Source organism: Emydura macquarii, unplaced genomic scaffold (assembly GCF_026122565.2).
Source record: "Emydura macquarii macquarii isolate MOO-44397 ecotype Brisbane River unplaced genomic scaffold, CSIRO-AGI_Emac_v2 contig_670, whole genome shotgun sequence".
NCBI classification, from domain to species: Eukaryota; Metazoa; Chordata; order Testudines; family Chelidae; genus Emydura; species Emydura macquarii.
The window spans coordinates 517,393-540,698 of record NW_027130807.1 but is presented as its reverse complement, the minus strand read 5'-3'; the positions used below and the strand labels follow the sequence as shown (position 1 = coordinate 540,698).

Below are 23,306 nucleotides of genomic sequence, written 5' to 3'. Positions count from 1 at the left end.
CTGAAGGTTGGAGATCATCTTCAATCAGTGCCACTAAAGTGGTTTCAGTTCCATGCCCTGGCCTGAATCCAGATTGTGATTGGTCTAGAATATTAGCATCAATTTGTAGTTGATCTGTGGCTAGCTTCTTTGAGCTTGCTCAGGCATGCAAGGTTTGACGCTGCATGGTAGTTGAGTAGAACTGATGTGTCCAGGGAAAGTTTCTTCAGTGTTGGTTGGACTATTGCATGTTAGAAGGAGGAAGGGAAGATTTCTTCTCTGAATGATGCATTGGCTATTTCAGTCAGGAGTAGCCCCAGTTGCTCATGGTTGTATCATGTATCAATGGATCAGATTAGAGGAAGGTGTCTAGAGGGGATAGCACAAGTGTCAGTGTCCGCTCTGATCCTATTTAGTATCTTCATTGAAGTGAGAGCATGTAGTGAATGTTGCTGATGGTATTGAATTGGGAGGCGTCGTGAGCAACAGGGGAAGAAGGAAATAGGAAGACATTTTCAAAAGTGCCAAAGTCCCATTGAAAGTCAGTGGGAGTTAGGCTCCCATATCACATAGGTGCTTTTGAAAATTTTACCCATAATTCAAAAAATGCAACCTCCCCTCATGCCCCTCTGAAAAACCTGGACAATGGGTAAGCTATGGAGGAGCTGTGACTATTGCTTTTCGTGCTGACCATAATGTCTCATTGTTTCCTTCTGCTCCCCCGTCTGTTTGTTGAGTCTACCTGCTGTCTCTTGTCTTAACCTTAGATTATGAGCTCTTCGGGGCCCAGACTTTGGGCCCTCTTTGTCATTTGTGTGTACAATGCTAAGCATTGTGGTGGAGCCCTGATTCCTGATTAGAGTCCCTAGGAGCTGCCAGAATATAAATAATGATTAATAATCTAAAAAGATTTACAGGAATCAGAAACATTGGCCAAAAATAACAAAAGTGAGAAAGATGGGCCAGATCCTCTCCCCTGGATTTCCGTTGAAGTAAAGGGAGCTTTGCCAATTTATACCAGCTGAAAATATGGCCCTCAGTTGGGAAAAATATGAGTTAACTCATTGGGGGAAAAATAATCCAAGCATGGCTACTCAGTGGAAGGAAGCAGCTGGGAAGTAGTAAGGCTGTGGGGGACCTTGGGTTGATAGTGGACAGAAAATTAGATTTGGAGTTTGCAGTGCCATATGACAGATCAAAGCAATGCTGAACTGTGTATGAAGAGTTATCACATCACTCATAGTCCTTCTCCATTTGGTTGTTGAGTGACAGCACCTAGGGTATTGGGCTTGATTCTCAGAATCCTGTTGCCAGACAGGTATTGACAGCTCGGAGGGAGGTCAGAGAAGAGTCGCAGATGCGATCAGGGACTGGAAAGGTTGACTTATTAGGAGAGACTAATGGAGTTTAGCTAAAAGACAGTTAATGGTCTGACTATGAAATCCATATGTTGGCCAGCACAAATTTATGCCAGTGGATCCATTGATTTCAGTGGTTTTGGGTTCTCAGCTGGGTCATGGTGATATCAGCCCAGACATTGAATGCAAAGGGTGTAAACCACGAGAAGGGAGAGGAATTGTTTAGTACAAGGGGGTCTCAGGAGGGGAAATGAATAAAAGCAAGGAAGGGAACGCTTAGGTTGAGTATCAGGAAGAGCTCCCTCGCGGTGAGATGTCTTTGGCTGTGGAATGGGCTTCCAGCAGAAGCGGGGGGACGGCTCGTCACTGGGGACGTTTTCAAACTAGATGGGACAGGGCCGTGAAAAATAAAGTGTCGTGCGCAGTCCTGCTCCGTCCCTAGCAGGGCGAATGGAATGATCTAACAGATCTTTAGGTCGAATGATTTAATGACTCATGCTCCTTGTGTAATTTCCCTTTCTTCTCATTCCCCGCTTGTCACCCAGCTCTTTGTTCAAGTTGCACTGGCTGCCAGTGAAAATGACTGACTGGTTCAGACACTTATTACTAAATTTTCTCCCCCAGATGCTTTAAAATAAATGTTAAAAACATGCAGTGACTGTAGTGCTGGTAAAAGGAGCTAGATTAGCAGCTGGGGTGGGGCAGTGTGGGAGACCACCCATTGTCTCCTCTCCAAACATGAGAGTAGAGATCCCTTCCCAGGGTCCATTCAGGCCCCCACGGCCTCTCTGCTGAGACTGTCAACAAGGTGGCTGTTTAATGCCAGCTGTTGGGGGGGCTTTTGTGATGTGGACACCTGGCCATTAGGAACTAGATTGAAACCCTGGATTGAAATGTATTTCACATGAGCCTCTGACCAGTCAGCAGATAGTGATTTAATTTGCCATGAACTGGGTTTGAACAGTTGACCTGGCAGTGAATGGTTCTGTCTCCTATTGCCTGTCTGCTGTAAACTATGGGACCAGTGCAACTTCCATGGAGATCAATGGGTGTCTTTCCCTTGACTTTAAAGGGATGGGTTTCGGGCCCTATTTGTGTGAGCTCATTGCTGTCCATGCCCTTTCTCACCCATCTTCTCTCTTAACTTTACTTCCCAATCCCCTGCCTTTTGCAGGCTCCCAGAGTCTCTTACCTTCCTAGCCCCAGTGTGGCAGCATCTGCCACCCCCTCAGTGCTATTCATGCAAAACCGGACATCTAATCTATTTTTCACGATATATTCCCCATGGATTTTTATTTTGCCCTTTCCTATGCTGAGTTTTATTTTTGTTGTAACTGTGATACACACTTTCACCCTGATTGATTTCCCTTTTCATCCAAGTACAGCTCCCCCTACTCCCCCTAGAGAGCCTGGCTGGCGGGAAAGTGAGGTTTGCTTCTGAATAGTAGTGGAGTATATTTGCAGTGCCCAGGGGATCAGAGATTGGCTGACGCTGGCTTTATGAGAAACTCGCTGAGGAAGCCAGATTAGAAGCATCTGAGATGGACATTCTAGCAATAAGGTGGCCAATGTTAAGGGGGAAGAATGAATATTGTTTCCTGCAGCCATCTGCTGGCAGAACACTTTTAGATATTTCCCCAGCTGCTGTTCCAGGATGATCTTCACAAAGGAGAGTATGTTGCATGGGTGTATGTAGGCACCTGTCCCTGGTGGGGCTCTGACTGTCCGTGAGTGTACATTGTGTCCGGGGAAAGGAATACAACATGCCTCTTACCTTCTCTCCTTTGAGGAACAGTCTTTCCTGGAGCCAGAAACAACAAGGTCCTGTAAGGGGCGGGTGGAAACCTGGGGCAGGTAAGTTCCATGGCACTTCAAACATGACAGCTGATCAGGAGAGGTGGCTGCACTGTGTCCAGCTGAGGAGGGGGAGATAATGGGGAGATTAAAAAAAAAAAAGGCTCTTCGCCACCCCGGCCTCCGGTGGAAAGGGAGGGAATAACCCAGTCACTCCTCTTCCAGGTGGGTTCCCCAACTTCCTGTGATCCCCATTCTCCTGCCTGGGTCTCCATCTCTTTACATCTGTCTGGGCTCCTGCTCCTGTCCTTGCACTGCCTGTAGGTAGCTTTTCCCCTCCAACAGCCAGGGACCCACCTGAGCCCAGCATCCTGGGGACACAGGGGTGGAGTTGAGGATGATCTTTGTTCTCAGAAAGATTCTTCAAGTCCTACCTTCTGTTTTTGGCATCCCACTGAACCAGCTTTCAACCAGCACAGCAGGGAACTCCCCTTGGCCAAGTCAAAGGCCTGTCCCCCTGTCACCTTCCTTGATCTGTCCACTGCTTCTGACCCTGTTGATCATTCCCATCCTCTGGGCACTCTCTTCTCCCTTGGCCTCAGTGATTGTGTCCTTTTCTGGTTCTCTTCCTGCGGCCCCTTCGGTGTCTCCCTTGATGGTTCCTCTTTCTCTGCTCTCCTTTTTCTCATGCTGTCCTTCAAGGCTCTGTCCTTGGTTCACTTCTTTCTTCTCTCTACATACTACTACTTGATGGCCTTAGTCACTCTTATGGTTTCAGTTACCACCTCTCTGTGCTGACAGCTCCCAAATTTCTACTACTTCTGCCCACCAACATCTCCTCCATTCAGTCCTACTCATAACAGTCTCTACAACAATTCTTCCTGGATGGCACCACCAGTTCATACTCAACTTGGCTAAAACAGAGCTCATCATTGCCCCAAAACCTCCCTTCTCTATCCTGATATTTCTGCTGCCCTCCACATCATCCAGACTCTCACCCTCCATTCCTCTCCACTCTCCTTACCAGCTCTTCTTGTAGAGCATCTCTGTGTCCCATGCTTTAACACAAAGCCCCTTCTCTATGCCTTAGTCACTTCTCACCTACTCTTGGCTGTTCCTCATTGGCCTCTGTAATTCCCACCTTGCCCTGCACTCTGAGCTCATTCAGAATGCTGCCATGAGAGTTGTCTTGCTTGTCTGCTGCTCTGACCACATTGTTCCCCTATTTGAATCCGGTTACTAGTTCCTACTTGCCTTCTGCATTGTCCTTAGTTTCAAAGTTCTAGTAAGCAAGGAAAGAATTATTCAGAACTCACTCAGCTAAAGGCTTCTGCCAAACCAAGCCCAATGTTACCTTCTCCCACACGTGTCTCCATGCCCACTTCCCTGCCGCCCCTTATGTATGTAGTGCCCTCATGAATGCTGGTAGAATCTTCCTCTCTTCATTTAAATCCATCCTGAAAACTCACTTCTGTGAAGTCAAATGTAAAATGCACGAGGAGGTCAGAGAATGAATTTAACATTCATTTAGTGAATTTTAACACTCATTAATTTGACAGATGTCTGTCTGATCTGTATTGTCTGTCTAATATCTATTTAAATTGTAAGATTTCTAGTGCAAGAACTATTTCCTCTCTATGTTCTGTGCAGGGCAGAGTATACAGAGTCAGTTAAAATTTTTTACAAGCAAAAAATACTTTAAAGTCCTATTTTTTAAAATGTGAAATATTGTCAGTGGAAATTCATTTTTTGTTGCAAAAATTGTAATAAAAGTTAATTGAAAATTTTCATTTCTTGAAATGAAAAATTTTCAGAAATTATTTTTTTCAGATTTTCAAAAAAAGTTGAAAATCAATTTAAAATATCTTAAATTAAAAAGAATACATGCCCAGTTTCAATAAATGAAAAATTTCAATTAAAATTTCATGTGAACAAAAATTTTGTTTCAGAAAATGCTTTAGAAGTTTTCCAACTTTTTATTTTCTTTTTCTATTTTTTGAACTTTAATAAATAATGACAATAGATGGTGTGGAGGCTTGTAGTAGCATAGATACCGGTTTCCATTCCATTATGGGAACACTGTGTCAATTTCTGGTTTCCACACTTTCAAAAGGATGTGGACAACTGGAATATTCTCAGACAAAAGTTACAAGAGTGATTCAAGGTCAGAAAGGATTGCCTTAGAGTGGGAGACCAAAGAAGCTCAAACTGTTTAGCTTAGCAAAGAGAAAGTTAAGGGGTTCACTTGAGCACAGGCTGTAAGGGCTTGACTATAGGGGGACATTGAGGAAAGTTAATCTGAATTAACTAAAGCCCTGTCTACACTATGGGTGCAATAGCAGTGTAGCTATGGTACCATACCTATGCCTCTGTAGCCCTGAATGTAGCTGAAGCCTACATCGATGGAAGGAGTCTTTGTGTCACTGTAGGAACTCCACCTCCCTGAGTGATGGTAGCTAGGTCAACAGAAGGTTGCTTCTGTTGACGTAGATCCCTAAGGGTATGTCTACACTTAAAACACTGCACCGGTGCCACTATAGCGCTTCAGTGAAGATACTCATTACTGCAAAGGTGGGGGGGAGATTTTTCCCTTGTGACCTTTATGAATCTGCGAAGTCCGAGATGAATAACATTTACTATATCTGTGGGTCCATCCCCCTGCAAGAGCATAAGCAGGGTATGGTTTCCCAGTGGAGGATGAGTCAGATATTAAATCAATCCTAGACCTTAGCCAAACAGCCAAGAGAAGTTCTAACTTGTCCATTTCAAGCAGCTCCTGTGTAGTAGAATATGTGCTATATGTATTTTATGACTTTTAAAACAAAACTATGTACTTTTGGATAATTTAAACATCATACACAGATGTATAGAAATTCTTTCTTTAAATTCTGTATTAGATCATTTTAACCTTTGCTTTAATAAAACATTTAACTCCTGAGTGCTGGCTGCACCTACAGTGGTGTAATTTACACTGTGTGATGGGTAGCAGCATTGAGGTTCATACACCTGCAGTGACACATTTTGAATCATATCCTCATTTCATTATTAAGGAAAGTAACAATGGTCCTATCTATATGTGTTTAGTATTGTCAGGCTAATTCTCTCTCCTCTACAGCATGCCTTAGATCTTGGAAAATGCTGTCACATCCTGGGAAGTTCATGCAGGGCACATGAAAGATGTATGCAAAAAGGGCTGCTGTGTTGATGGTTTTCTCTGGGAAATTCTTACTTCATATTGTTCTCAGTTAGGTCTGCAGCCTTACGCTGTGACCTTAGCAGGTGGTGTTAGCTAAATAGGGTTTGGTCTGCTCTGATTTTGGATGGGAGATCTTCAGAGAAAATCTATGCAGTGCTGGTAATCTGCATATAGTGTTCCTCTCTGTAAGTAAGTTATGCGGCAAAGACATTAGCACAGTGCTATTGAGAATACTATGCTGCTGGATGTGCCATCAGTCAGATGAGTGGTGAAGCCCACTCACCTGCCACTTTTGGTCATTAAAGGCCTTGTGTCAGTTTTGCACAAATAGTGGCGCCAAAGCCTAACGTCCTGGCACAATTCCTATCTGGATAAACATGTTCTGCCTTCCTAAATTCGCCATATCAGTTCAACTGGATGGGATGGTCTTCATTTCCTCTCTGTTCCATACGCAATTACACAGGTGCTGCGTTGCACCCTGACAGGGCCAAAACAGAGTGTGCCGTCTTTATGTACTCTGTGAAGTGCCTGGGTGCCTTTAAGACTGTATTATCCTATTACTATTTTATTAATAATCATCCTGCCTGAAAGGTTGGGGAGGGGTGGGGTCTTTCCTAGGACAGGTTACATAGGGCTTCAGCGCGCTGGATCTTCCCAAATCACTTACTGCGCTCCCAAGCAGTATATAAGTGGAGTGCATTTCTCTAAAACTGACATGTAACGCTGCTATAGTCCTCTGGGCTATGTGACCTGCTGAGTCTTGTGAAGATGCATCTGCTAATCCAGTCTCCTGCAGCCATCTCATGCACTGGTAGTAGTGCCCCAGACCATTCAGGTTGGCTTCTATTCATTTTTAGCCATTCTAATGTTTTCTGTTGTCTATCCATTCTGTAAGATTTATAGAGTATCCCAGGGGCCAGTCCTGCTCACAGAGTCTCAGGGGCCATCACGCAGATGCTAGGCATGGTTCAGTGGCTAAGGCAGTGGATTTTCAGTCAGGAGTTCCTGGCTCTGCCACTGATCATCTGTACAACCTTGGTTAAATCAGTCCACCTCTTTGTAGCGTCGGTGTCCCCTTGCCCCCTTTGTCCGTCCTGTCTATTTATATTGTAAGCTCTTTGGGGCAAAGGCTGCCTCTTATGATGTGTTTGTATAGCCCCTTGTGCAATGGGACCCAAAGGCATTACTGTAATACAGACAATGAATAGTAATAAGTCAGTGTGGATTTGGAAATTACTTTTTACGTGAAAGTATGCTTCAGTGCACACTAATATTGAGTGAGTCTCTCCGAAAGGCTCTGTTTCAGCATCGGAAACCTGGATTTAAATCTGTTATTTATTAATGATTTATGTTACAGCAGCACCTAGAGGTCCCAGCTGCCGCCCTGTTGTGCTAAGTGTTACCCAGACACATGGGGGATTGTTTGTGGACTCAGTGGGTATATCTACATGACAAAAAAAAAAAAAAAGCCCACAGCAGTAAGTCTGAGACCCGTCATCCCCCTCCCTGGGCTTCAGAGCCTGAGCTCCAGCCGAAGCTGGAACGGTTCCATGGCTATTTTTAACACTGTAGGGCCAAGCCCAGACCCTGAGACTCACCGCCCCGGGGTGTTTTTTTTTTTTTTTTTTTTTTGCTGTGTAGACATATCTGCTGTTTCCAAGCCTGTGCTTGAGTGTCCGTACTGCATTGTAAACCTGGATTTACAATTGCTGGACCCAGGTTTCACAGCTGTGCTTAACACATCCATACTGCACCGACCTTCTGACTCTGATCTGCGGCTCGAGCTGCATCCACACTGCAGAATGCCAGGGCTTGGACTCACATCACAGCAGGACCCAAGTCCGGTGTGAATGCTGACCCGAGTCAGACTGATTTGCGTGTGGATGGATGGGGGGCTTGGGCTCAAACCTGAATCAGAGCCTGGGCTGAGCGTACAGTATAGACGTACCCATAGTGAGAGATGGACCCTGCCTTGAAGAGCTTACAGATGAGGCAATTACACGGGTGGGAGAAGAGGAGGCCATTTTACAGGTGGGGCGCTCTGGGGTTACACAGGAGGTCAGTGGCTCAGTAGGAATTTCAATCCAGATGTCTTGTGTTCCACTCCTGTCCATTAGCCACAAACCCATGAGAAGAAGCTTCCCCTTCAGATCTGGTGGAGCAGGGTGAGGGGATGAGGGATGCATTGTCAGGCCAGGGGATGTTTCAGAGGGTCTGGGCGTGTGAATTTGGAACTTGACTCCATTATTTCTCTGGTTGGTTGGGCTCCCGGTCAACAGAGGTCCATCATACACAGTGGAGGCAGGCAGGAGACTGTGTTGAGGGGCCTTCCCCCTTCCATGTCTCCCTTGTGGGGGACTAGACTTGGGCAGGAGCAGAGTAGTAGGGGTACAGCTACTCCACTCCAACATGGCAGCCAACTTGCTACGGCTCTTCAGGAGACCAGCTGAGAGGCTGGTTCTCTGTAGCGGGCAGCCTGGGTTGGAAGAGAGGCTGTCCCCCAGACCGTGGTCTCCTCATTGATGAGAGAGAAGAGTCAGAATAGAGAAGCTGTCCCCCCCTCCCCTTGCTTTCCTGTGATGGGGGAGCAAAGGCCTGGACTGTGAGACAACCTTTCTTCTCGGTGGTGGGGCCTTCTCCCCCAGCCTCGTTGGGCAAGGGGAGCACAGGGCGGGTGACCTATTGGTGTCATGGGTGAGCACTGGGGGAGGATTGGCTGCAGGGCCCCCACATGGGGGGGGGGAAGGGTATACTTTACTGGGGCCTGCAGGCCCTGGGGGGCCCGGCCTAGCTTGCAACCCCCATGGGTATGTGTGTGGGAGGGGGCCCGTGTTACAAGTTTGTACTGGGCCCAAAAAAATTATGCTTGGGCCCTGACTGACTGTCCCATGGCTGTGGGTGAGCCCACGTGAGAAGAGCACGCATGGGAGGTTCAGTGTCTCGGAGGGAAGCAAGCGTGTGGTGGTGTCTGAGTGCATGAGGGGGCATGCTACTTCCCAGGCAGTAGCATGTCTCGAAGCAGCAGAGTGGCCTATAGGTGGCTTCTGTACCAAGATCCTGCTGCCTGGGCAGAGGGAGAGGAACAGGCCTTGGATCCCTTCAGACCCACTGCCTCTCCCATGGATCCCCCCCACTCCTCCTGAGCACAGCGCAGTGACACACTTCACCTCGGGGGGGCTTGATTTTTATTCCCATCTGGTGCAAGGGGTGGCTCAATCTCTAGCCTCTTCCAGTTGCTGGACAAAGGGGCTGTGTCATCCAATGTGCGTGTGCTGCCCCTCACTGAGCAGCCAAGGGAGCCACACCCTAGCGACATCCACCCCACTCCTGGGGGTGTTCGTTTGGGGGCTGGGAGCACTGGGGTTAGATGGAGGGAAAGCTCTGTGGGTGCCTGGGCATCGGTTCTGGATGCGATGAGGTCAGGAAGGCCTGCTGGGCTCCAATGAGGGTGATTCCTCTGGTTCTTCTCTCTATGGCCTCCCCCCACATCGGCTCCTGAAGGAGGCCTGAGCAGGTTCCCTGTGACCAAGGCATTCGTGGCGGTGAAATTGGTCTCCAAACAAACAGGCCAGTGTGCCCCCCCCCCGAGCAGGCGCCTTCGCCACCGCCAAATGGCAACGCTTGTGTGTGAGCTGCGATTTCCGCCATCTTAGCGCATGAATTGACAAGCAGCCCATTGACGGCGGAGGGGGGAGCAGCAGGGAAATGGACAAACGCTCCACTGTGTCTCCTCTCACACCTTCCCCCTCCTCCTCTCTCCCCGTGCCCAGAGGACAATGGCTCCATCCATGCCAATGTTCACAGCTGGCGAGGGCAGAGGAGAGGCTAAGAGAAGGGTGGAGAGGCTGGATGGGGAAAGAGATAGGCCAGTGGGATGGAGATAGTGGGAGGGAAGGGGCCAGGAGAAGAATAGTGTGGGGGAAATAGTAGGGAGGTGGAGAAGAGGTGGCGGTAGAAGATAATAGAAGGGACTCGAAGAGTGGCTGGGGAAAAGGCAGAGGGGGAAGACCTGGGGAGGAGGAGGAGAAATGGCCAGAAGAAGGGAGAGGGGGAGATCCCTGGAAGAAAAGAGCTGGATCGAGGCACTTCTTCTCCATGGCACTGCCCATCTCCACTCATTGGGCTTCCTGAGAGAGATGCCACATGCCCTACAGCTGCAGAGCGTGGTGCCGTCCTATGGTTCCGTGGATGGATGGGAACTCCCAGCACTGTTACAGTGGGAATTCCCTCACGGCATCTCTTGTTCTTCCCAAAACCCAGGAAAGCAGGGAAGCCAGCTCACTTCTGCGTAGGCAGGCTCAGCTCCCATTTTATCCAGTGCATTAGGAATAGCTGTGCAGTGCAGTGCATGGTGCGGCGTGGATAGTCAAGAGCTGCGACTGGCAGGAGGCAGGAAAGCTACCATGAAAAGCAAACTAAACTAAACTGTTTTCAGTATGTATAAAGGGACCATGGGCTCTTCAGCGCTCAAGCTAACCAGGGTCAGGTCTAGATGATACTTGGACGGGAGATCTGTGGGGAACACCCCGGTATTATAGGAGGTGGTATTGTGACTCAAGAGGGGACGCTGATTCAGTATTGCACAGCTCTAGGGGGCACCGTGCTGCACTTTTGTAGGTTTCCCCCTTCATCGGCGAGATGGGGAACTCGTGGCCACTGAGGGTCCCCTGGGTCTTTTTGAAGAAATAGGGATTTTAACTCTAGTGTCCCAGTGAATTCCATCGTGGGCTCCTACAACCCACCTCCCTAAAATCCCCACCTCTTTCCCCATCGTTTCAGTCAGATGCAGTAACTGCCCTGAATGGCAAAGTAGGCGCTACAGGCCACTCCAGCGGCAACTGCAGGTGAGTGGCAGATAGAGGGATTCCTGTGTCTACCTATGTTTGCAAAGGCCCAGATGCTGATCCCATTACGCGTGTCGTGTCACACCTGATTCCCCAAGAAAGCCCACTCAGTTCCGTGGGGCTGCTCCTGGAGAAAGGCATTGCTCACCAGGAGGAAGGGTGTTCTGGGATCCCTGGGGCTGAAAGGCACTGTAGGGAAGTAAGACAATGTTAGGAGGCGCATTGGCCTCTCTACGGCAAAGCTTTTTGACTTGGATGAGACTTTCCACCCCTCTCTGTATTTGCCTCAGCCTATTTGCCCCCTTTAAAAAATGAAAAACGGGCAAGGGACTTTGAGCGGCCCTTGGACTGGGAACTGACGAGTGCCCCTGCATTATGTTCTAGCCCCCATGTTCCGTTTACTCTGACCTCAGACTTCCCCCAGGGCACGTCACAGGGCATGTGTGCTGCTGGGGCTAGAGCTTTCTACTCTCCAGTGTGACCACAGGGATTGCAGCGTATCTCTGTACCCTTGGAAAAGAGGAGACCTGCCTATGTGGCAGGCTGCAGATAATGTGATGCCCAGGGGACAAAACAGAGTGCAGACTTCTCCCATAGCTGGGCCTTTCCTTGCTGTTCCCATTTTGTGGTGGTAGTTTGTGCCCTGAAGCAACGCCAGATCCTCAGCTGGTTTAAATCGGAGTAGCTCTGTGGACTTCAAAGCAATTCAAGCCAATGGAATTACACCAGTTTCCACTAGCCAGGGATCTGGCCCTTTTGTTTCTGGGGGAATTATTGCAGTGCCCTAAATGTGTGCAGCAAATCGCTGTGATGCCTGCAAAGCAGATTGTCCTGGCGTGGCATCAAAGAGCACCATTGGCGTGGGGAAGCCTAAGGTCAAAATAACCCAGGAGATGATGCTCAGTGTGCATGTGGGAGCTCCGGTCATGGGTGAATCATATTATCGCTCAGCTGGGCTGCCCTTCTCGCTCCTGTATTGATGCTGGGAGAGGAGGGGGGTGTGTGTGTGTGTGTGTGTGTGTGTGTGTGTGTGTGTGTGTGTGTGTGTGTGTGTGTGTGTGTGTGTGTGTGTGTGTGTGTGTGTGTGTGTGTGTGTGTGTGTGTGTGTGTGTGTGTGTGTGTGTGTGTGTGTGTGTGTGTGTACACGCTGGAGCAGTCTAGGTCAGAGGGGGTCTTACTCCGGGGTGGTCTCTGGAGTACTTGGGGAAAGAGGGGGTTCAGTTTTGCCTCCTGCTTGGGTTACAGGAGTCACCTCTCCTGGGAGTGACTGGTTAATGTTACAGTCAGGTAATAAAGGGCATAATTAACGAGGAATGCTGGGCTGCATATCTCGGGGAGGGGCGGATGCGTGGGCTGTGGCTGGGAGGGAGGGAGGGAGGGCAGGCAGCGGTGATCAACCCCCCAAAGCTCTGGGGAAGGGGGTTGGATCCTCTAGCACCCTACAGGGTTGAGAGAGAGAGAGAGATTTCTGTCCCAAGAAAAATCACTCTTATGTTATTCTTTAAGCAAAGAGCTGTCTGTTCCCTCAGCAGTTTCTGCTGGGTTGGCCTCCTGAGCCTCTTCTGCATCCCAAGTGTCTCATCTCACTGGAGAGACAGAGTCAGAGACGTGGCCCCTTGGAGAGCAGGGCATTGGTGCTGCCACCTGACTCCCTGGGTATCCTGTGTTGCTGGTGGGTGGAGAAGCATGGGGGATGAGGGCAGGGCGTCAGTGTTGCTTCTGACCCCTGTGTGTCCCATGTCACTAGTGGGTGGGGATGAATTTGGAGGGAGCAGGGTATAGGTGCTGCTCAGACGTATGCATTTCTCATGTCCCAGGGGAGGGGCTGCCCGTAGGACAGGCCTTTGCTGTAGCAATCTGGCTCACTGGGGTTCTAGTCTGGCTGGAAGGAGGGGCGCCGAGGGCCAGGGCTAGGATTGCAGGTGATGAGGAAGAGGAGCTGGAGCGTAGCTGCTCACCCCTCAGCTCCCCAGGCTTAGGCGGTGTTTGGTTAGAAATCTCTCCGGTAGATTCTTCGGACTCGTGGCCAGGCCCTGGCCAATCAGCCGGGAGGGAAGTATAAACACGGCAGGGGGCTGTGAGCGGAGCGAGGTGCTGGGAATGTGCCGATGCTGCAGCCCAGTGTGCTGATTTCACAACCCATTGTGCATGTTCACGGGAATCCGCCGCTGGCAATGGCATGCATGAGGCAGTCCCTGCAGTTAGCATCACTTCATCCTGATGCCACCTCGGCGGGGCGGGGCACACAACTGTGACACCGGTAGCACCTCGAGGCTACGGGGGCCCCTCCAAATACCATGGAGGAGTTAGGTAGAACGCCAGCCTGCATGCAATACAGCCCCCAGGCTAGTGTCACTGCACCACTGTGTTCGGGAAGCACAATGCCCGCTGCACCAGATAAGGGGAGCTGATGCACACAACAATGTCACTGCGACAGCTGTGTCTGGCTATACAGTGCTTGCTGTCCAGGGCTGCTGTTACACCTGCCAATGGAAATGCAGTGTAGATAGGCGAATGCAGGACTGGGAGCCAGGAGCTCCTGGGTGCTTCTGACTTGCTGTACTGGCAGCTGCCCCACCCTAGCTGCAGCATGATATTCTGCCAATGACTCCCTGTGTGGCCTTGGTAAAGTCACCTGAGTGCTCTGTGACTCAGTTTCCCCATTGGTAAGGTGGAGAGACTAGCACTTACCAATCCCAAAGGGGGCTACGGTGAGTGACTAGCTGTGCTTTGTACGTGGGGCATGCTAGATGGTAAGTGCCAAGGGCCATTCGCGTCGTAGCACTTTGCCATAGGCACTGTGCAGCCATTGAATTCTCTCTGTAAAGACTGAATCACTGATGTCCAGGCATCCTTGCTCCTGGGAAGACTCTTGACATACAGGTTAAATGGGCATGAAAGGTCACTAGACTTTGCCTTTTTTTAGTGCCTTTCAAACAAAGATCTCCAAATCCGTTACAAAGGTTAATGGATGGATGAATGCCTGCCCTACGAACTGGGTAATAATAGTCATTCCCACTTTTCAGATGGAGAAACAGAGGCACAGAGAGTTCATGTGATTCAGCCAAGTTCCCGCAGGGAAACAGTGGCAGATCCAGGAATAGAAATCAGATGTCCTGTCTCCCTGCCCCTGCTCTGACCACTAGGCATTGCTGCCTCTGCTAGCTTCACTGTCTCCTACGTCTAGGCGTGCCCATCTTAAGAGGCAGAGCATCGTTTGCTCCAAATCAATAAGGGGGACATTTTCAAAGGCACAAGTGGCAGCTGAATACTTAGCCCCTCTTTCACTTCTCACCCCCACCTTCAATGGCAGTTTTGGGGGCTGCCTTGTGCCTCTGAAAATCTCCCCGTATGATGTTGAAAGTGATTGTGCAGCCATCCCTGCAGCTGGTGATGTGGGCTAGCCATGGGTGCGCATCAGAGGCTCAGGGAAGCGGAGAAACCCCCCAACATTCAGATCCAAAATGGGTCTGAAAATCCTGAGATGTTCCTTGTGCCTTTCCAGCTCTTTTGCTCTGGGAAGCAGACTGGGCAGAGATGGTGAAAACCAAACCTGCTGAGCTGCGTGGGGAAGGAAGTGGAAATGCTTTGGAAGCTGCAGGAAGGTTTCTTTAGGGTCCAGCTTTGGGTCTGGGCAGAGAGTTTTAGTCAGTTCTGACTCTAGCCGAACTGGTTCTCCTCTCCTCCGTTTTCACAGCTCTTCAGTGTGAACTCAAATGGCCAAAGGCTATATTCTGCTCTCAGATACAGCCAAGCAACCTCCACTGATGATGCCAGAGTCACCAAGAGCAGAATTCGGCCCGTGCTGCCGTGTGGAGACATTGCCCTGGGGGAGCCTACAGCCCCCTTGCGGGCCTGGCGTCATCGCTGTGTAACTCCCGCCCCTCGTGCCTGCCTGTGGGAGCTTTGCCTGCACTCACTTATTCCCCTTGCTGAAGTTCAGCAGCCCATTAAAATGGTTGACCTTGTCATCCTCTCCAGGTTCTCACATCTGGTTCTCGTTAAGGTATCCCAGGATGCAGCTCTCTGTCAGTTGCTCACCCTGCCTCCCACCCCCTCGTGACCCGGGGAGGATTATGGGTGATTAGAAGACAGGCAGCAGAGCAAGCATAGACGGGGGAGGGATTGTTATAAATAGAAATACCATAAACTTATCAGCCTATCACTCGAGGTGAATTCTGGTTTTAATCTCTAAGACCTGTAAATACAGTGACTCGAAGGGGAAGGGCGCTGTTAACCCTTTCAGACAGCTGCAAAACACTGCAGTCTTCACGGGGGGGGGGGGAGCTGAGACGTTCGTGAGGATTCCTGGGTCCTGTCCGTGTCCCCGAACTTGATGTGCTGAGCACAGGAGCGTGCTGCAGGGTGGGGGGGGGGCACAGTGGGTGTTTGTGGCTTGCTGGTCAAGTGCCTGGGAGTCTAGTGGGACAGGAGCAGAGATGAGCCGCAAACCAAAAACATAAAGGAGGTGGGCGGGGTGCTCAGGCTCTGTTCAGACACTGACCAACTTGGGAAGTCTGGGGAAGGCAGAGAAAACCAGTCCAAACAGTGGGATTCCTGACATTCTCCCACGTACAGGGGCGTCTGATTTCCCAGCTCCTGACTTCTTTGGTGAGGAACGAATGTCATCTTGTCCTTCTCAAGCAAGATTTACCTTTGCGGCTCCCCACACTTTCTCTCACCCCCTTTGGGAGGAACTGGGGCAGAGAAATAGGGTAGGGTTCCAAAAAAGCCTCCAGGGACTTTCCGGAGTGTGGAGGGAGACTTTGGGAAGGGTTATGGAGAAAAGGGAGGCAGTACCAATGATTATGGAGTAAAAGCTGATTACAGGAAGGCTTTGGCTTCTTGGGACAGAACATGACCCACAAGAAGGTGGTAAGGCTAGGGCAGAGCTAGGAGTCTGGCAGGCTCATGACATGTTTTTGCAGCAGGAGTGACTGTAGAGGGTTAGGAAAGTGAGGAGGGGCCCAGAAGGTTTGGGAATAGGAAGGCTCTTCATATGGCCCTGGGCTTCGTTAAATTCTGTTTTCAGTTACCAGGATTGTCGCAAAGCAGCTCCACTGAGGTCATCAGAGTTGCTGAGGGTTTGCTGCATGGTGACGGAAGGCAGAATGTGGTTCAGTGAGTTTTGGAGATTCCGGGAGAGTGACACATCTGTGGAGTTATGGTTGGTGAGGGTCTCTAGTGTGGGTTACAGACCTTGGCACACTTCAGGCAGAGTTGTGGATGGTGGGGGGTTCTGGCGTGGATTACAGACCTTGGCACGGTTCCGGCAGGGCTCTGGATTCTGGGGGATTCTGGAGTGGGTTCTGGAGCCTGGGTGCGTTAGGCAGAGTTATGGACGGTGGTGACTGCTGTTAGATTTGGAATTTGGCTGTGGAGCAGAGGGAATAGGAGCTCATTGACTGAGTATGTTGATGATTGCTGCTACCTTCTGCTCCATCGCCCTATTATTGGGACTTCGAGATGAGTTGTTCTGTTCCCTGTGGCGCTTTTGAGGGTGTTCAGCTTCATGGGTCCATTTTCTGTGGCTTCTTTCTCCCTCTTCATCCCCAGCGGGCAGGGGAGGAGGGGCATCGTTAATGTCGTTAGGAGCTCGTGACTCTAAAGAGTGGTATTAGCTTTTAATTAATCACCTAAGCTGGCTTTTGGTAACAGTCCCTGCTGAACAGACGTTTCAGGCAATGAGATGCTCTTAAGAGCTCGCGCTTAGCTGCGCAGACATTCCTGAGATATTTTCTGCCCCAGAGAGACAAGCAGGGGCACTCGGAGGACCAGGAGAAGGGTGGAAGATCCAGGAGAAGAGATTCTCAGTGCTAGCTGGGATGGATCAGAAAGAGTGGGAAACGAGGACTGTCTCTCGGGTCTGCAAAGAACTGGGACCACAGCCAGCTGGGAAGAGTGAATATCACTCCATGGAGCCCGGCTACTCACAGTCCCTTTGCAGTTGGCTCAAAGGCCATCAGCCTCTTGTTGAGAAAAGTCCTTCATTGGATTTATTTTTAATAGGTAAAGAACTGCCCCTCCCCTTCTACCCCACAGCCAGTCCCCCCATTGTGGCTGTTATCAATTCTGCTGCAGCTCCAGAGCCGTTCAGCTGACGCACCTTCCGCGCCAGGGTGCTTATCTCACCCTTTGCTTGGGTCTCGATTGAATTTTTGTGAAGGTGACCTTTAAGGCAAGGTGGCTAGGAAGGTGTGAGCTGAGATACCAGCAAGGCCGAGGAGATTAGACTCTGGAATGGCCACAGTCCATCCCAGAGGGATGTATGTGAGCCCTCGTCCCCCCCGCCCCCAAACAGGGATTCTGCCCATCCATGCAGACCTTGTTAGAGCTTTGAACTGGGAAGGAGACTTCTGAAACCAGCAACTCAGAGAGCTCCCCTCAGGGAAGCATGGTAGTCTGTGTGTAGGGAGAGGAATTAGTGCAGTGGCCCTCCACTTCTGGACATCTGGATTCAAATCTTGGATCGTGTGGCAAGCAAAGTGAGTTTTTTGAATGGTTCCCTGGTGGGCACTTGTCCATGTCAGCCCATGATTTAGCATGATTGAAAGCCTTTGCTGAGGAGAAAGCTGGCATTGGAATAGCAGGAGCATTAGCAATCCTCGGCGGGGCAGGCCTGGAATAGCTGGGGGAAGCCGCAGCAGCACCTGCCTGCACTTATCCTGGCTACATCAGGTGCTGTCAGTTTGAAGAGCACCTGAGCCAGAAAACGCCCAGTTCGGGCAGCGCTGCTGCTTTGCAATTCCAACCCGATGCCTGTGTCTAGGGAAGCTTCTCTGACGAGGAGGCAGCAGCTCCCATGGCCATGGCTAGTGAGCAAGCCCGATGCTCCCGTGACCCACTGTCCTTTTCTCCATGACCACTCTGTGGAAATGTTCTGTGCATCTTGTCACCCAGAGAAGCCAGCTGTCCTGCCCTTGGCTTTCTGTGGGGTCCTGGCCAGGGCGCTGGAGGGGCTGTGGACTCCAGGCTCTGTTGCGGCATGTGTTAAGCTGGATGCTCTCTTTTGTAGCAGCGAGCCCCCCTTCCCCGTGACCTGCTGTTGAGGTGTGTGGTACACAAAGGGTTAGGTGCTTTACAATGGAATCCCTACCCAGGCTTTTCTCTCCGACCTGGGTTACCAAGGAAAAGATTCCCCCACCCCACCCCCGTTCGCTTGGCAAAATTCCTAGCTGGATTTATTTCTGCCGATTTGTTTGTCTTGGTATGAAAGGGATTTTCACAGGGGAAAAATCTGATTGGCTGGACGCTGGCTGAAGCCCCTCTTTTCCGCGTTTGCGGTTCATTGGCTAACCTTTCCCCACAGGGTGGCTCAGAGGGGGCGGGTGGTCCTTTGACTGCGTGTGTGTGTGTGTGTGTGTGTGTGTGTGTGTGCATGTGCGCGCGTCTGCTGGGCAAGTGACACATCGCCTTGAGCTGAAGGGATCGGGCCATTTTGGAAGGGCCGCCTTTGTTATCTGAGTCCTGGGAAGGAGGGGCTGGGGCTGCTTTCCCCCTTTCTTGGCAGTGCCTTTGGCACTTGGGGTTGGCGTAGGCCCCAGCGGGCTGCAAAAGCCTATTCCAGAGAGGCAGATAAAAGAAGCACTTTCTCTCAGCGAACGAACCCCAGCCTGGCTCCCACAGCACGGGAGGAGGAGGGACCTCTAGGGGAAAGGGGAAGAAAGTCTAGTGCTGCCCTCACAGGAGAGGGGAGGTGAGATCTGTGCCAAAGTTGGCATGGCAGCAGCGGAGAAATTTCAGCATGTTCTGCGAAACCAAGGCAAGGGCCCAACGGGGAGGGAATGAAACCAGACTCCCGAATCCACCCACAGAGCTCACGCAGTGCGGCCCTGCTGCTGAGCACCAGACTTCGCGCTAGCCACAGGCTCTTGCAGCCCACACCCAAGCAGCTTTTCCACCAGGGCAAGTGGCCCAGGCAAAGCCAGAGGCTCCTGCAGCTCACGCTGACGAGGCCTACGCTACTGGCAGACGCCATCCTCCATGTTTCTCTGGAGGCCCAGTATAGAGAGTCCAACAGCCCAAGCAACCCAGGCCTGGCCCAGTGGGCCCCTGCAGTCAGTACAATTTACCATCCAGTACTTCCTGTGTCCCATGGACTTTCTGATCACTCTGCCTCTTCCCTACCTGCCCTGTTGCCCCCATGGTCCCCAAGCGGTGCCTGTCCATTTTCCCGTGTCGTGGGATGACCGGGGGGTGGGTGGATGCCGAGGTGGTCTCTCTGTTGATTGCGTGAGGATCAGTGGCTCTTGCCTTCAGCTCAGTCCCTTTCTTCTCCTGCAGGGGACAGGCCTGGGGCAGTAGGAAGAGCTGTACGTCACTCTGATCTCTCAGGGAGGGGCCGTGACCCATCTGGTTTTCTAATGGCTCTCGCCCCCTCCATTCCCTCCCGTTTCTGCAGGCCACGACATTAATGGCGCTCTGGAACCTTCCAACATCGACACCAGCATTTTGGAAGAGTACATCAGCAAAGAAGACTCACCAGATATGTAAGTCCCATCCTCGCGCGCAGCCCGATGGCGGGAGGCTGCTGGTGGGGGGGAGGCAGAGCTGTGGGCTGTTTTCTGAGGGAGACGTTGAATTCTCTCCTTTCCAGGAGTGCTATGGATTGTTCATAAAGAGCTTCTCTGACCTGTCTTCTCTCTGCCTGTCTCAGAGCGCCCATCTGTCGCTCTGTGCTACCTTAGTTATTTTCAGTCCCTCCTTCTGTTCCCCAAACCCCCTCCTTTCTTTTCTCTTTCCACCTTTCTTCTTTCCTTCCTCTCTGGTAGGATCAGTGGAGAATCCTTTAACTCCAGTCCTCGGAGCACCACCCGCTACCTTGGGTAGGACTAAAAATGGCACAAAGGAGCATCAAATGAATGCATTTTGGCCCATGCTTCCCTCTGCTGCTAGGAATAGCTACTGGGTCATCAGGCTGGGAGCAAAATGCACCGGCAACTAAGTGAGGGGAGAGAGATCCCTAGGACTGAGTGTGTGCAGAAGGGAAATTTCTCCCTGGTGCCAGCAGAGTTGACTGTCTACACCAGGCTGGGGTGCACTGATTTCATAGTGCAGAAGGAGGGCATGCACTACAGGAGGGAGGCTGTAGCCCCCTAGGTGCTGGCAGTGGGGGATCTGGGCCGGCTGGGGGTACTGGCAATAGGAGAGGAGCCCATTTCACCCTACATGTTGAGCGGGGAGGTGCTCTCCTCTTCCCAGCAGGTGTTTGTTACACTGGGCTGAGGGGAGCCTGCAGTGGGATCATCTCATCACATCTTGCAACGTAAGCAGAGTTGGGTTTGGTCAGTCTCTGTGTGGGAGCCCTAAGAGGAAGGCCCCAGGTGTGTAATGGGACCTGAATCAATGCCACAGCATGGGGCTAAAGGGGAGTGAGCGGCTGGACTTGCCGCTTTCCCCATGAGTCATAGAGTTCAGGTCCCAGGCAGTTCTAGTCTTTAAATATCCATGAGCAGTTTCTGCAACATGAGGCTTGTTTCCCCTGCCCTGGGTGATTACGTTCTGCCTCTCTCTCTTCCCCCGCCAGTGGCGGCGGTTGGATCCCAGCCCTTCTTCAGCTCCCCGCCTGAGCCTGCAGGTGCTGTTTTGCTGGTGCCATGGGGGTTGCGGTGCCTCCTTCCCAGCGGTGGGTGTGCGAGTGGAGGGCGAAGGGCTGCTGTGGCAGGCGAAAGGTGCCATGCACCTGCACTATTGAGGTTCTCGACTTCTCTCCCACAGCTGCTTCCCTGACATCCCTGCCTCAGCCAGCTACTCGCACACCCAGCCTTCTGGCTCAGCTGCCCTCAGTGCCGCCTCTGCCAGCTCCCTCTGCAATGTCACCCATGTGACCAACCCCGCCTCCAGTGGTGCCCTCCATCTCTGTCCCCCGGGCAGCCAAGGCCCGGTCCGTCATGGTCCTCTTTTGGCCAACCCCTGTGGACCCAGCTACAGCGCTCACCTCAACTGCAATAACAACAATGGCATGGTGGTGCCCAAGGGGTACCTCAGCGGCCACTGCCTGAATAACGTGGTCCCTCCAATCAAATCAGAGCCCAAGGCTTCCTATGCACCCGGGTAAGTGAGACTGATGCAGGGAGAAGAGGGGGGGAGGGGAGCACAGTTGTTTCTCGACCTGCAGGTGATTATACATTAGGAGCTCCGAGGACTGCTGTGTTTGTCCCACAAACCCTCGGGTGCCTAAATATTGATGGTAGGTGCTTAGTCTTTGGTGCTGGAGTTTGCTAGCGTTGGCTGTGGTCTTCCTGCCAGTGACATGTATTGGACTAGGTGAAATAATAACGTCACATATGAGAGCAGATGGCATTAAAGCCAGGGATGGTGAGGACCGAAGAGAATCGTGGAACACATAGCAGGAGCCTCTGCAAATGCATGATGGGAGAATCCTTTAGTATCTCCTTAGGCAGGACCAGGTGCATACTTGGGAATCCATTCCAGACTGAGAAAATCCTCATTCCAGGATCTCCCTGTGGCTCTCCCAGGTGAAAGGTGGTAGCTGAATCAGACAAGGAGATATGGAGTCTGGTGTCCCAAATACCTTGGGATGGTATTTTATATCTCTCACTCTGTGTAGGAAGGAGCTAGGCCCTGGACTGGATTTGCACCCACTTGCTATGGACTCTAGGCTCAACCGACTCTAGGCTCAACCTGTGAGGAGAAGGAGGTGGACTGAGTTTCTGGATCTTAGATGGACTGAATATGTAGCCCCAGGAAGAGAAAGTGCACCCAGGGAGATGCTGTGATTCCTGCTCTCTGGGAAGGTGTATCCCACAATGGGAAGGGATGGGCTTGCTATGGCAGGCTGGAGTCAAAGAGAACCATGGTAATGCCAGGCCAACGATTGCTCTGCTGGATAAGCAGGGAAGTGCCGTGGTTGCTGGAGAGAGAACGCCATCCCGCGCTGGGAGGGAATGGGTCCGAGGCTGTCTTGGTGGGCAGACTGGCATTCACCACAGAGCGAGACTTGGGTGGAGACAATTCTCTCCGTGGGCAGAATGTGCCATAACTCTCAGAGCTAGGAGAAGGCATTCCCCATGCACACGAGTTAGATACATTTCATTCTGGGCAGCCTTTGGGCACTAATGATCAGAACAAGGCTTTAGTCCCTACCACCATGCTGGGAGGAGCACCCCAGCTTCTCCTTGGGGAGACCCTTTCCTCCCCGCTCGCAGAGGAAGACTCCAGAGGAGCCAAGTGAAATCAGTCTGATGGCGATGGAAATTGACAGTGCCACGTCCCTCCCTCAGTGTGGCGACCCAGCAGTCTGGTATCATCCACCCCCTGCAGCATGAGCCGCACCAGTGCCTCACCCATCCTGGAGTCTCCTACCCCTACTCCTAGCACCTTTATCTCAAGTGGCTCGTGTCATCGCTGTGTTACGTTTGCAGCCATCTCCTTCCTCTTTGGCGGCGGCGGGTGTTGGGTGCAAAGATCAAGGCTGGGATGGAGTCCAGGTTTTGTGCATGTCAGTGAAGCTCATGTTCTCCTCTGTCTCGCCTGCTCTAGTGATGCCAACCAGGAGAAGAACATCGTCATGATCCCAGGAGTTGGGAAGGCTCTGAATTCACGGGGCCAAATTCAACCCTGGTGTAATTCCACTGAGGCTGTTGGGTTGGGTTTGGCCCATTGGAGGGACTTGGCAAGATACTCATGAATGAGGCAAGGGTAGAGAAAATCACTGATTATGTCCGTTCCCATTGGATTCCCAGTCTGGGGGGTGACATGGAGGTTTCCCATGCTGGGTGCACATGAGGCAGACACAGCCTGACAGCGGCCATTCCTAGTCAGTCATGTTAGGGGCTCACTCTGCAGGAGGCTTCCAGTTGTTCAACACCCTTTTCATTAGCCCCAGGCTTATGTGATGCCCATGACGCCCAGGCTTGAAGCACTACTCTTGCAATAAGCCGTGCTAACACACCTGCCCGGTGGCTGGGGGTGTCATCTCATCTCATCACTGCGGTGTGGCTGACATAGCAGAGATTTCCCTTCAGATGTGGATGAAGTTGGTTCAGTTTCTACGGCAGCATTTCTGAAGTAGCCCTAGATCCGTCCTACAGCCTCACAGAAATGACACACTTCTCCTGACGGCTTTGCTGTGTCCGGACACCCACAAGTGCTCTGGTGTCTAGACTATGTGGG

General features: G+C 51.2%; 1 protein-coding gene across 4 annotated transcripts in view; it reads left to right on the top strand.

Moving 5' to 3' along the window:
* The window catches only part of MYRF (myelin regulatory factor), a 105,432-nt gene that overhangs the window by 21,564 nt on the left and 60,562 nt on the right, over positions 1–23,306 (top strand). For all 4 annotated transcript variants that reach the window (XM_067541504.1, XM_067541502.1, XM_067541503.1 and 1 more), the window contains exons 2-3: positions 19,573–19,660; positions 20,889–21,224. In XM_067541504.1, coding sequence (XP_067397605.1) covers positions 19,573–19,660; positions 20,889–21,224 — 424 coding nt within the window. The remainder of the gene's footprint in view (positions 1–19,572; positions 19,661–20,888; positions 21,225–23,306) is intronic.